The sequence below is a fragment of the Bos taurus genome, chromosome 9 (assembly GCF_002263795.3).
Source record: "Bos taurus isolate L1 Dominette 01449 registration number 42190680 breed Hereford chromosome 9, ARS-UCD2.0, whole genome shotgun sequence".
Taxonomy (NCBI): Eukaryota; Metazoa; Chordata; class Mammalia; order Artiodactyla; family Bovidae; genus Bos; species Bos taurus.
In genome coordinates this window covers 9,556,448-9,570,662 of record NC_037336.1, presented here as the reverse complement: position 1 = coordinate 9,570,662, position 14,215 = coordinate 9,556,448, and the positions used below count along the sequence as shown (strand labels likewise).

Here is a 14,215-nt window from a genome sequence, read left to right as displayed (position 1 = left end):
TGGATACTGTACAATAATCTGGGAGGAAGAGATTATGGGGCAAGAAAAATGAACCATCACCAATCATACCAAAGGCTGGTCTTCATCCAAATGATTGATTCCAACAGATACTGCTCCTAATTAGACCAACTTGATGAAAAGCATCCAGAATCAGTTAGGAGAAAACATAATCTTCCATCAAGATAATGCAAGGCTACATATTTCTTTAATAACCAAATACTGTTACAGCTTGGCTGGGAAGTTCTGATTCATCTGCCATAATCACCAGACCTTGCACTGTGAATGCTCATTAATTGTGGTTTTTACGATATTCTCTTAATGGAAAAAAATTTCAATTCCCTGGAATACTGTAAAAGGCACTTGGAACAGTTCTTTGCTCAAAGAGATAAAAAGTTTTGTGAAGATGCATTATGAAGTTGCCTGAAAATTGGCAGAAGGTAGTGGAACAAAATGGTGAATACATTGTTCAATAAAAAATTTTCTCAGTGAAAATGAAAAATGTGCCTTTTATTTTTACTTTAAAAATGAAAGGCAATTTTGACCAACCAATATCTAACAAACCAAATTCAAGAGCATATTAAATGGATCATACACTATAATCAGTGGGATTTATCCCTGGGAAGCATGGATGGTTTGACATATGCAAATCAATAAACATGTACCACATTAAGAAAATGATGATAAATGAAGGATAACAATCATATAATCATCTCAAAAGATGCGGAAAAATAATTTGAAAACATTCAACATACTTTCATGACAAAAACTCTCAATAAATTAGGTACAGAAGGAATGTATCTCAATATAATAAAGGCCATTTATGACAAGCCCACAGCTATCATCCTGAATGGTAAAAAGTTGAAAGTGCTCCTTTCAACTCAGGAACAAGACAAGGATGCCCACTTTCATCACTCCTTTATGACACAGTACTGGAAGTCCTAGCCACACACATACACAAAAAGGAAATTAAATGTATCCAAATAGGAAAGGAAGAAGTAAAAGGGTCTCTCTGTGCAGAAGACATGATCCTATACAGAGAAAACCCTAAAGATTCCACAAAAAAGCTGTTAGAACTAATCCATGAATTTAGTAAAGTTGCAGGACACAAAATCAACATACAAAAACCAATTGCATTTCTATACATTAACAATGAACTACCTGAAAAATTTCACACTAGCATCAAAAGCAATAAAACACTTAGGTATAAATTTAACCAAAGGAGATGAAACACCTGTACATTAAAAACTGTAAGATATTGAGGAAAGAAACTGAAGAAAACACAAATAAATGGAAAAATAACCTATGTTCTTAGATTGGAAGAATTAATATTGCTAAAATATCCATACTACCTGAAGTGATCTACAAATTCAATATAATCTCTATCAAAACTCCAATGGCATTTTTCATAGAAATAGAAAAAATTATCCTAAAATTTGTATTAGACCACAAAAGTCCCTGAATAGCCAGAGCAATCTTAAGAGCAAAAGAACAAAGCTGGAGGCATCACACTTCTTAATTTCAAACTACACTGCATGGCTATAGTAACCAAAATAGTATGGTAGTAGTATAAAAATAGGCACATAGATCAATGGAAGGAAAAAAGAGAGCCCAGAAATCAGCCCACACACATATGATCAACTAATAACTGACAGGGTGCCAAGAACACATAGTAAGAAAGTCTCTTCAATAAATCATGCTGGGAAAACTGGATATACACAAGCAAAAGAATAAAACTGGACTCCTATTATATATTACTCAGAAAAATTAACTCAAAATGGATTAGACTTAAATTTTAAGACCTGAAACCACTAACTTCTAGAAGAAAACATAGGGAGAAAGCTCCTTGACCTTGGTCTTTGGTAATATTTATGTTTGACACCAAAGCAAAGGCAATAATAGACAGGTAGGATTACATAAAACTATAAGGCTTCTGCACAGTGGAAGACAGCACCAACAAAAGAAAAAGCAACCTAGTGAATGGAATAAAATATCTGCCAATCATACATCTGATAGGGGATAACATCCAAAATCTATAAAGAACCAAGGAACTAACTAGCAAAAACAACCAACCAAACAATCTGATTTTAAAATGAGCAGAAGATTTCCATAGGTGCGTGGATTTATCTCTGGGCTTTCTATTTTGTTCCATTGGTCTATATTTCTGTCTTTCTGCCAGTACCATACTGTCTTGATGACTGTGGCTTTGTAGTAGAGCCTGAAGTCAGGCAGGTTGATTCCTCCAGTTCCATTCTTCTTTCTCAAGATTGCTTTGGCTATTTGGGGTTTTTTTGTATTTCCATAAAATTGTGAAATTATTTGTTCTAGCTCTGTGAAAAATACCGTTGGTAGCTTGATAGGGATTGCACTGAATGACAAAGGAGGCAAGAATATACAATGGAGAAAAGACAATCTCTTTAACAAGTGGTGCTGGGAAAACTGGTCTACCACTTGTAAAAGAATGAAACTAGAACACTTTCTAACACCATACACAAAAATAAACTCAAAATGGATTAAAGATCTAAACGTTAAGACCAGAAACTATAAAACTCCTAGAGGAGAACATAGGCAAAACACTCTCTGACATAAATCACAGCAGGATCCTCTATGAGCCATCTCCCAGAATATTGGAAATAAAAGCAAAAATAAACAAATGGGACCTAATTAAAATTAAAAGCTTCTGCACAACAAAGGAAACTATAAGCAAGACAGCCTTCAGAATGGGAGAATATAATAGCAAATGAAGCAACTGACAAAGGACTAATCTCAAAAATATACAAGCAACTCCTGCAGCTCAATTCCAGAAAAATAAACGACCCAATCAAAAAATGGGCCAAAGAACTAAATAGACATTTCTCCAAAGAAGACATACAGATGGCTAACAAACACATGAAAAGATGCTCAACATCACTCATTATCAGAGAAATGCAAATCAAAACCACTATGAGGTTCCATTTCACACCAGTCAGAATGGCTGCGATCCAAAAGTCTACAAGCAATAAATGCTGGAGAGGGTGTGGAGAAAAGGGAACCCTCTTACACTGTTGGTGGGAATGCAAACTAGTACAGCCACTATGAAGAACAGTGTGGAGATTCCTTAAAAAACTGGAAATAGAACTGCCTTATGACCCAGCAATTCCACTGCTGGTAATACACACCGAGGAAACCAGAATTGAAAGAGACATGTGTACCCCAATGTTCATCACAGCACTGTTTATAATAGCCAGGACATGGAAGCAACCTAGATGTCCATCAGCAGATGAATGGATAAGAAAGCTGTGGTACATATACACAATGGAGTATTACTCAGCCATTGAAAAGAATACGTTTGAATCAGTTTTAATGAGGTGGATGAAACTGGAGCCTATTATACAGAGTGAAGTAAGCCAGAAAGAAAAACACCAATACAGTATACTAACACATATATATGGAATTTAGAAAGATAGTAACGATAACCCTGTATGCGAGACAGCAAAAGAGACACAGATGTATAGAACAGTCTTTTGGACTCTGGGAGAGGGAGAGGGTAGGACGATTTGGGAGAATGGCATTGAAACATGTATAATATCATATATGAAACAAATCGCCAGTCCAGGTTCGATGCAGGATACAGGATGCTTGGGGCTGGTGCACTGGGATGACCCAGAGGGATGGTATGGGGGGTTCAGGATGGGGAACGTGTGTACACCCATGGCAGATTCATGTTGATGTATGGCAAAACCAATACAATATTGTAAAGTAATTAACCTCCAAGTAAAATTAATAAATTTATATTAAAAAAAGAGAAAGAATAAAAGAGTATTTCCAATAAAAAAGTAAATAAATAAAATAAGCAGAAGAAATGAACAGACTTTTTTTTTTCCAAAGAAACCATAAAGGCCTGGTGGTCCAGTGGCTAAGACTCCATGCTCCTAATGGAGGGGGGCCAAGTTTGATCCCTGGTCAGGGAACTAGATCCCACATTCCACAACTAAGAGTTCACACAATGCAACTAAAAGATCCCGCATTCCACAAGGAAGATTGAAGATCCTGCATGCTACTAACCAAATAAATGATAAGTAAGTAAAAACACTAAAGAGGAAGACATACAAATGACCAACAGGTATATAAAATGATGCTCAACATCACTAATCATCACAAATTATTCATTTACAGGGAAATGTAAACCAAAAGCATAAGAGCTATCTCTTCATACTTGTTAGATTGGTTATTCAAAAAAAAAAAAATCCAGAGATAACAAATGTTATGATGTGAAAAGAGATGTTAGGATGTGAAAAGAGAACACTAGTGTGCACTGTTGGTGGGAAATGCGAATTGGTGCAGTTACTATAAAAAACAGTATGGAGGATCTGCAAAAAATTAAAAACAGAATTTCTGCATGATCCAGCAATCCCACTCCCAGATATATATTTGAAAGAAATGAAATCAGTATCTCAAAGAAAGTTTTGTATGCGCATTTTCATTGCAGCATTATTCACAATTGTCAAGATGTGGAAATAATCCAAGTGTTTGTCAGTGCATGAACAGATAAAGAAAATGCAGTGTATATATTCACAATGGAGTATTATTCAGCCATAACAAGATGGAAATTCTGTCATCTGCAGCAATATGGATGAACCTGGAGGGCATTATGCTATACAAAATAAGTCAGAGAAAAGACAAATACTGGATGTTATCACTTACATGTAGAAACAAAACAAAATCAATTTTGGGGACCTTTCCTGATGATTCAGTGGTTTAGACTCCTCACTCCCAATGCAGAGAGCTTGAATTCAATCCCTATTAAGAGAACTAGACCCTGCACATGACAACTAAGACCCAGCACAGCTAACTTTAAAAAAAAAGTGAATTTCATAGACAGAAATTCTTTTAGTTATAAGAAAAGTAAGTTCTGAGGATCTCATGCATAGCATTATGACTATAGCTAGTAATAAAGTACTGTATACTTAAAATTTGTTAAGAATAAATCTTAAGCCTTCTTTACCACAAACACACAAAAAGAACTATGTGAGGTGATAGATGTGCTAATTATCTTGATTACAGCCATTTTTTCACATTGTTATCTGTATAACAAATCACATATTTATATGTATTATATAGTGTATATATGTATATATATAAAACAAATCATGCTGTACGCTTTTAATATGTAAAATTACGTTTGTTAATTATTCCTTGATAAAGCTGAAAAAATAAGCAAATAAAAAGTCCAGAAAAAATAAGTCTTTCTAGCTTTTTTTTCAACAGGCAACTTTAAGAAATACAATAGAGCAAGACATTTAGTTTACTAGATTAAGGAAGTTCAAAAAGGGAGGACCAATCCATCTAATACCACTAGTTGTTTTAACCTCTGTTTCCTAGAAAGTAGACTTACAAAAGACCTATTGACAACAAATATATACGTTAACATATACAAAAGGCCAAGAAGAAAATTTATTTTTCCTTTTTAAAAGAAATATACATCCTTTTGGTCATAAGCAATATGAGCATTTTGACAGTCTTCAAAAACATAAACTCTTCATCATGTAAAATTCATTAAATTTTTAACATTAACCATTATTTCATTTTTAACATTAACCATTAACCAGCATTTCAGTATCCACTGTATGCTAAGAAAGTTAATCTTCAGCACATCAGGTTGTCAGAATATATTTTTAAATTTCAAAAATGAACTAAATTGTGCTCAACATAGCTTTATGCTGTTGTTCAGTCAGTAATTGTGTCTGACTCTTTGCAACCCACATACTGCAGCACACCAGACTTCCCCGTCTTCATTATCTCCTGGAGTCTGCCCAAGTCACATCCACTGAGTTAGTGAAGCCATCCAGTCATCTCATCCTCTGTTACCCTCTTCACCTCCTGCCCACAATCTTCCCCAGCATCAGGGTCTTTTCAAATGAGTCAGCTCTTCACATCAGGTGGCCAAAGTATTGGAGCTTCAGCATCAGTCCTTCCAATGAATATTCAGGGTTGTTTTTCTTTAGGATTGACTGGTTTGATCTCCTTACTTTCCAAGGGACTCTCAAGTCTTCTCCAACACCACAACTGGAAAGCATCAATTCTTCAGCCCTCAGCCATCTTTACTGTCCAGCTCTCACATCCCTGTATGACTACTGGAAAAACCATGGCTTTAACTAGACGGACCTTTGTGGGCAAAGTAATGTCTCTGCTTTTTAATATGCTGTCTAGGTTTGTCATAGCTTTTCTTCCAGGAGAAATTATCTGTTAATTTCATGGCTACAGTCACCATTTGCAGTGATTTGGGAGCCCAAGAAAATAAAATCTGCCATTGTTTACACTCTTCTCCCATTTATTTGCCATGAGGTGATGGGACTGGATGCCATGCTCTTAGTTTTTTGAATGCTGAGTTTTAAGCCAGCCTTTTCACTCTCTTTCACCCTCATCAAGAGGCTCTTTTGTTCCTCTTCACTTTCTGCCATTAGAGTGGCATCATCTGTATATCTGAAGTTGTTGATATTTCTCCCGGCAATCTTGAGTCCAGCTTGTGATTCATCCAGCCCAGCATTTCACATGATGTATTTTGCACAGAAGTTAAATAAGCAGGGTGACAATATACAGGCCTGACATACTCCTTTCCCAATTCTGAACCAGTCCATTGTTCCATGTCCAGTTTTAACTGTTCCTTCTTGACCTTCATACAGGTTTCTCAGGAAGACAGGTAAGGTAGTCTGGTGTTCCCATCTCTTTGAGAATTTTCCACAGTTTGTTGTAATCTACACAAAGACTTTAGTATAGTCAGTAAAGCAGAAGTAGATGTTTTTCTGGAATTCTCTTTTTTTGTGTGTGAGCCAAGAGATGCTGGCAATTTGATCTCAGGTTCCTCTACCTTTTTAAAATTCAGCTTGTACATCTGAAAGTTTTTGGTTCATTAACTGCTGAAGCCTAGCTTGAAGGATTTTGAGCATTACCTTGCTAGCATGTGAAATGAGCACAATTGTACAGTAGTTTGAACATTCTTTGGCTTTGCCTTTCTTTGGGATTGGAATGAAAACTGACTTTTCCCAGTGCTGTGGCTACTGCTGAGTTTTCCAAATTTGCTGGAATATTAAGTGCAGCACTTTAACTGCATCATCTTTTAGGGTTTGAAAGAGCTCAGCTGGAATTATCTCACCTTTACTAGCTTTGTTCAAAGTCATGCTACCTAAGGCCCCCTTGACTTCACATTCCAGGATGTCTGGTTCTAGGTGACTGACTGCACCATCGTGGTTATCCGGGTCATTAAGATCTTTTCTGTATAGCTCTTCTGTGTATTCTTGCCACCTCTTTTCAATCTCTTCTGATTCTGTTAGGTCCCTGTCGTTTCCAACCTTTATTGTGCCCATCTTTGCATGAAATGTTCCCTTGGTATCTCTGATCTTCTTCAAGAGATCTCTAGTCTTTCCCATTCTATTGTTTTCCTCTATTTCATCACATTGTTCACTTAAGAAGGCTTTCTCATCTCCACTTGTTATTCTCTGGAAGCTTGCACTCAGTTGGATAAATCTTTCCCTTTCACTTCTCTTCTTTTCTCAGCTATTTGTAAGGCCTCTTCAGACAATCATTTGCCTTCTTGCATTTCTTTTTCTTGGGGAAAGTTTTGGTGACTGCTTCTGGTACAATGTTATGAACCTCTGTCCATAGTTCTACAAGCACTCTGTCTACCAGATTCAATCCCCTGAATCTATTCGTCATTTTCACCGTATACTCATAAGGAATTTGATTTAGGTCATACCTGAATGGGCAAATGGTTTTCTCTACTTTCTTCAATTTAGGCCTGAATTTGGCAGTAAGTTCATGATCTGAGCCACAGTCAGCTCCAGGTCTTGTTTTTTTCTGACTGTATAAAGCTTGTCCATCTTTGACTGCAAAGAATTAATCTATCTGGCTTTTTGGCCAGAACCGTCATCTTCCAGTAATTCGCTAAAATGAGCAATACAAAGGAATGGGTACTGTTCAAAAAGGAATGCCCCACAAATGTTACCATGGCAAAACTGGGAGTCTACAGTTTTACCCAGCATGCTGTTGGCATCACTGTAAACAAACAAGGGCAAGATTCTTGCCAAGAGAATTAATGTGCATATCGAGCGTATTAAGCACTCTAAGAGCCGAGATAACTTCCTGAAACATGTGAAGGAAAATGATCAGAAAAACAAGGAAGCCAAAGAGAAAGGGACTTGGGTTCAGCTGAAGTGCCAGTCTGCTCCACCCAGAGAAGCACACTTTGTGAGGACCAATGGAAAGGAACCCGAACTGTTGGAGCCCCTTCCCTATGAGTTCATGGCCCGAGGGTGTAAAAATAAAGACCTGGGCTGTACAAATGTTTCTCTTAATTGAGTAGAGGTGTTGTGCCTAAATTCAGTGGGTAACATCTTTTCAAATTTAATGTTTTTTCTTCCTGAAAGATGTGAGATAGTTTGTTGTTCAGTATACTCCATTTTTTAATAAACTGCCACATATTATTTTAAAAAAAAGAATTAATCAATCTGATTTTTCTATTGACCATCTGATGATGTCCATGTATAGAGTAGTCTCTTAAGTTGCTGGAAGAGGTATCTGCTATGACCAGTATATTCTCTTGGCAAAATTCTGTTAGCCTTTGTCCTGCTTCATTTTGTACTCCAAGGCCATACTTGCCTATTACTCTAGGTAACTCTTGACTTTCTAATTCTGCACCCCCAGAACTGAGCATCATTTCTGCTTGGCCCAGCCTCTTCATTCCTTCTGGAGCTATTCTTCTGTTCTTCTCCAGTAGCATACTGGATACCTACCTATCTGGGGGGCTCATCTTTCAGTGTTATGTCTTTTTTCCTTTTCATACTGTTCATAGTGTTCTCGAGGCAAGAATACTAAAGTGGTGTGCCATTCTCTTCTCCAGTGGACCATGTTTTGTTCAAACTCTCCACCATGAACCATCTGTCTTGGGTGGTCCTGTACAGAATGGCTCATAGCTTCACTGAGCTAGCTTTATATTAGGTATTTTTTAATGTTTTGTGATGCATTGAAAAGTATTAATTCATATTAGAAATGAAAACTCTCCAGTATGTTTCATTAATCATTGTATTTTCTAACTGCTTAATAGAGTATACTGTATCAAGAAAGCTGAAAAAAATGCCCAATGATGACATCAGGGCCACTAGTTTTGGCTCAAATCCTTTAATGCTAGAGTGTCTCCTTAGAATATGAGTAAATAAGAGAGCTGTTGCTGCTGCTAAGTCACTTCAGTCGTGTTTGACTCTGTGTGACCCCATAGACAGAAGCCCACCAGGCTCCTCCATCCCTGGGATTCTCCAGGCAAGAACACTGGAGTGGGTTGCCATTTCCTTCTCCAATGCATGAAAGTAAAAAGTGAAAGTGAAGTCGCTCAGTCGTGTCCGACCCTCAGCGACCCCATGGACTGCAGCCTTCCAGGCTCCTCCGTTCATGGGATTTTCCAGGCAGGAGTACTGGAGTGGGGTGCCAGTTATAATATGTCTATTTTATACTTTCTGATCCTTTATTTTCTCATTAATCAAGTAAAAAAAAAGTAGGTGAAAAAATAATCTCAAAACGCATACTATAAAACTATCAGAAAACAGCTTTGTGATCATATATCAAATTATGTGTTCACATTCACTATGCATTTGTTAAAAGTACATATTACATGATATAATTGATATCACCCTTACTTATGTTTGTTTTCAGGAAATTTCACATACTTTCTTTTACTTGCTCATCCTAAGAAACCTAAGATGGAGACAAGGAATATATAATCAAGCCTGTTTGACTGAGGCCTCAAATATATTTCTTATATAAAGTATGAGAATGATGCTCTTTGGCACCTTGTGTTCATAATTAAGAGATATAAATAATTATGAAAAGTTATTATTGGTCATTATAATCTTGCTTCAGTTTTTTTTTTTTTTTTAATTGAGAATATTCCTTGGCTTACCTGCTGCATGTAGCAAACTAGCTTCTACTCTGTGAGGAACTCTTGGTGGAATTTTCATAGATGCACGAATCTGGTAAAAACTAAAGCAAAAGAGATAAAAAAAGTCACTTCGAAATAGTCAAAAAATACGCAATGCCTCTATTTCTATATATCAATATGTATTAAAAAATAAAGTTCATCTGCTTTATCAATCTCCCATAGTATTTACTATTGGTGGAAAACAGTGTACCAGATCCACATACAGATCAAACATTACAATTGCATTGCATATAACCCCAAGAGAAACAGGCAAATGTAAAGACAGAAACATTCTTACTTTAAATAAGAGAATGTCATAACAATAATAGGAGTTACTAAGGATTCTAAGGATTTCGCTGCTTAATCTGGTTTATTTATTTTTTCATTTAAAAGACAATAAAAATATTCTTAAGCACAATTTTGAGAAAACACAGGATTAATAACAAACAGTTTTAAAAATTGGTTTCATACCATAAGACATGTATTATGCTGAAAGAATTCAGTTTTATTCAAGGTCAGTGCTATTCCGTTTAGTTTATGTACTTTTACTTGCATAAATCTAATAGTCATTAACAATCAGTTTAAATAGAAAAAATTATGAGGTAAAAACAAATGCTTCTGTTTTAACATCATTACACTACAAGTTTGTGCATGTAATGGAGGATATATGTATCTATGTATACAAACACACACACACAAAGGGTTACTAAAAGCTAAATGATGATTATAAATCAGGGATGAGTTTAGATGGACACTAGAGAGTTGAATATTTAATCTTCATTTTTTTCTTTAATGATTTCCTAGGCAAGAGTATAAATCTGTAAATAATACAAAGATTATTTAAAATACATAAATTTATTACTATGATTTCTAGGAAAGCATGGCGCTGGATAGAATATATGGACAACACCAGATTTTTAAAGAGTGAAAGAAAGAGTGGTCAATTAAATTTAGAACCTTTAAAATCACAATTTGGACTTAAACAGAACTGGAAAAATGCCACAGAGATAACATCTATCTCTGTGGAGTTAAGGTTAAGATGAGGTCACTCTGAAAACATGAGATGACTGAGAACAAAAATCAAAGTGGAAAAAGCAGGAACTTTGGCATTAGATAGCAAAGTTTTAATTTTAATTAAAGATTAAATCAAACACTGATATTTTAAAATATTCAGATACGCCATATAAGTGCTAAGAATAAACAACTGATATGTTTCATTTTAAACGCCTTAAACACAGGAACTGTGACTTACTTATAAATGTACACCCACAATTATAATTGTACGCATTAGTTCAAAGACATTTAAACAACACTGCATTTACTGTATACCATTCAGTTCAGTTCAGTTAAGGCGCTCAGTCATGTCCAACTCTTTGCAACCCCATGAATTGCAACACGTCAGGCCTCCCTGTCCATCACCAACTCCTGGAGTTCACCCAAACTCACGTCCATCGATTCAGTGATGCCATCCAGCCATCTCATCCTGTTGTCTCCTTCTCCTCCTGCCCCCAATACCTCCCAGCATCAGAGCCCAGCATCAGAGTCTTTTCCAATGAGTCAACTCTTCACATGAGGTAGCCAAAGTACTGGAGTTTCAGCTTTAGCATCATTCCTTCCAAAGAACACCCAGGGCTGATCTCCTTTAGAATGGACTGGTTGGATCTCCTTGCAGTCCAAGGGACTCTAAAGAGTCTTCTCCAACACCACAGTTCAAAAGCATCAATACTTTGGCGCTCAGCTTTCTTCACAGTCCAACTCTCACATCCATACATGACCACTGGAACAACCATAGCCTTGACTAGACGGACCTTTGTTGGCAAAGTAATGTCTCTGCTTTTGAATATGTTATCTAGGTTGGTCATAACTTTTCTTCCAAGGAGTAAGTGTCTTTTAATTTCATGGCTGCAGTCACCATCTGCAGTGATTTTGGAGCCCAAAAAAATAAAGTCTGACACTGTTTCCACTGTTTCCCCATCTATTTCCCATGAAGTGATGGGACCAGATGCCATCATCTTCGTTTTCTGAATGCTGAGCTTTAAGCCAACTTTTTCACTCTCCTCTTTCACTTTCATCAAGAGGCTCTTTAGTTCCTCTTCACTTTCTGCCATAAGGGTGGTGTCATCTGCATATCTGAAGTTATTGATATTTCTCCCGGCAGTCTTGATTCCAGCTTGTACTTCTTCCAGCCCAGCGTTTCTCATGATGTACTCTGCATGTAAGTTAAATAAGCAGGGTGACAATATACAGCCTTGACATACTCCTTTTCCTATTTGGAACCAGTCTGTTGTTCCATGTCCAGTTCTAACTGTTGCTTCCTGACCTGCATACAAATTTCTCAAGAGGTAGGTCAGGTGGTCTGGTATTCCCATCTCTTTCATTTTCCACAGTGTACTGTGATCCACACAGTCAAAGGCTTTGGCATAGTCAGTAAAGCAGAAATAGATGTTTTTCCAGAACTCTCTTGCTTTTTCCATGATCCAGTGGATGCTGGAAATTTGATCTCTGGTTCCTCTGCCTTTTCTAAAACCGCTTGAACATCTGGAAGTTCACGGTTCACGTATTGCTGAAGCCTGGCTTGGAGAATTTTGAGCATTACTTTACTAGCGTGTCAGATGAGTGCAATTGTGAGGTAGTTTGAGCATTCTTTGGCAATGCCTTTCTTTGGGATTGGAATGAAAACTGACCTTTTCCAGTCCTGTGGCCACTGCTGAGTTTTCCAAAAGTGCAGCACTTTCACAGCATTATCTTTCATGAAACTGTATGCAATTAGAGTATCTTATTTAAAATTCCCTGAACTTAAATGTGAGTGTGTACATATAACACACACATGTACCATTAATTCATGACTTATAGAGGACCCACCAATGTGTTAGCCACTGGGCTAAGTACTAGAGACACAGGGAAAACAAACCACTGGTAGTAATTACATACGTTATTTTAAACGATGTTCTTTTTGCATTTGTAACAGCATTTGTAACAGCAGCCTATTATGACTCTAAATACATTTTTTAAATTAGAATTAATGGTACTTTAAGGTACAAATCTCCAAAAATGAGGAAAACTTTCAATTGTGTGTGTGTGACTGTGCACGTTAACTATTTTTTACATTAAATATCAAGCAGTAAAATTTTTGAAATACAGGATAAAATAGTTCCTTTTTAAGGGCCATGGAGAAGGCAATGGCACCCCACTCCAGTACTCTTGCCTGAGAAATCCCATGGACGCAAGAGCCTGGTAGGCTATAGTCCATGGGGTCGCAAAGAGTTGGACACGACTGAGCGACTTCCCTTTCACTTTTCACTTTCATGCATTGGAGAAGGAAATGGCAACCCACTCCAGTTTTCTTGCCTGGAGAATCCCAGGGACGGGGGAGCCTGGTGGGCTGCTGTCTATGGGGTTATACAGAGCCAGACACGACTGAAGCGACTTAGCAGCAGCAGCAGCAGCAGCAGCAAGGGCCATGGTGAGCTAGGCTATTTAGAACTTCTTGCTTAGAAAACAACCCAAACTGCCAAATAAAGTATTAAAGTGTATCTTTATAAGATTATTGAAGAAGCAACAAAATAGTGTGGAATTATCAAAAAATTCAGTCAGGCAGGCAACGCAATGAAGCCGTTTCTGTCCTGAGGGAATTTGCTGATCCATTCAGACAAATCTTACTTTCACTTTTAAAAACCTGAATTATATTCCTAATATATAAAGAGCATCTAAAAACAGAGATAAAGACCAATTAACCTAAAAAAAGGGGGAAAAATATATTAATAAATAGTTCACCAAAAAAGAAATGCAAATGTCTCTTAAATACATGAAAAAAGGTTCAATCTTATTTATAATTTTAAAAACCACGAATTAAAACTATAATGAGCTATCTTTTCTCATCTATCACATTGAGGGGAATTCAATTTGACAAAATGCTCTGTTGGTGACAGTCTGGGCAAAAAGGAATTCTGCACTGCTGGAGACGTAAAAGGGTGCAAACCATGTGAAACAGAATTTAGCCACAAAGAGCAAAAACACACATATTTACTCTCTGACCTAGCATCACACTTGTTAGACGATCTCCCAAAGATACTTTAGCAAAAATTTTCAATGAGGTAGCATAAGGCTATTCACTGAAGTATTAACTGCAACAAGAAAACTCGAGAAAAAAATGTCTATCAATAAAGGACTGGCTGAATAAACTATGGTACAGTACCATACAGTTATAAAACATTATCTTATATACACATATACATATATCTATATATGTGTGTGTGCATACTAAGTCACTTC

General features: G+C 36.8%; 1 protein-coding gene across 6 annotated transcripts in view; it reads right to left on the bottom strand.

Moving 5' to 3' along the window:
* The window catches only part of FAM135A (family with sequence similarity 135 member A), a 156,656-nt gene that overhangs the window by 104,003 nt on the left and 38,438 nt on the right, over window positions 1–14,215 (bottom strand). For all 6 annotated transcript variants that reach the window (XM_024996871.2, XM_005210636.5, XM_005210639.5 and 3 more), the window contains one exon: window positions 9,926–10,005. In XM_024996871.2, the coding sequence (XP_024852639.1) occupies window positions 9,926–10,005 (80 nt within the window). The remainder of the gene's footprint in view (window positions 1–9,925; window positions 10,006–14,215) is intronic.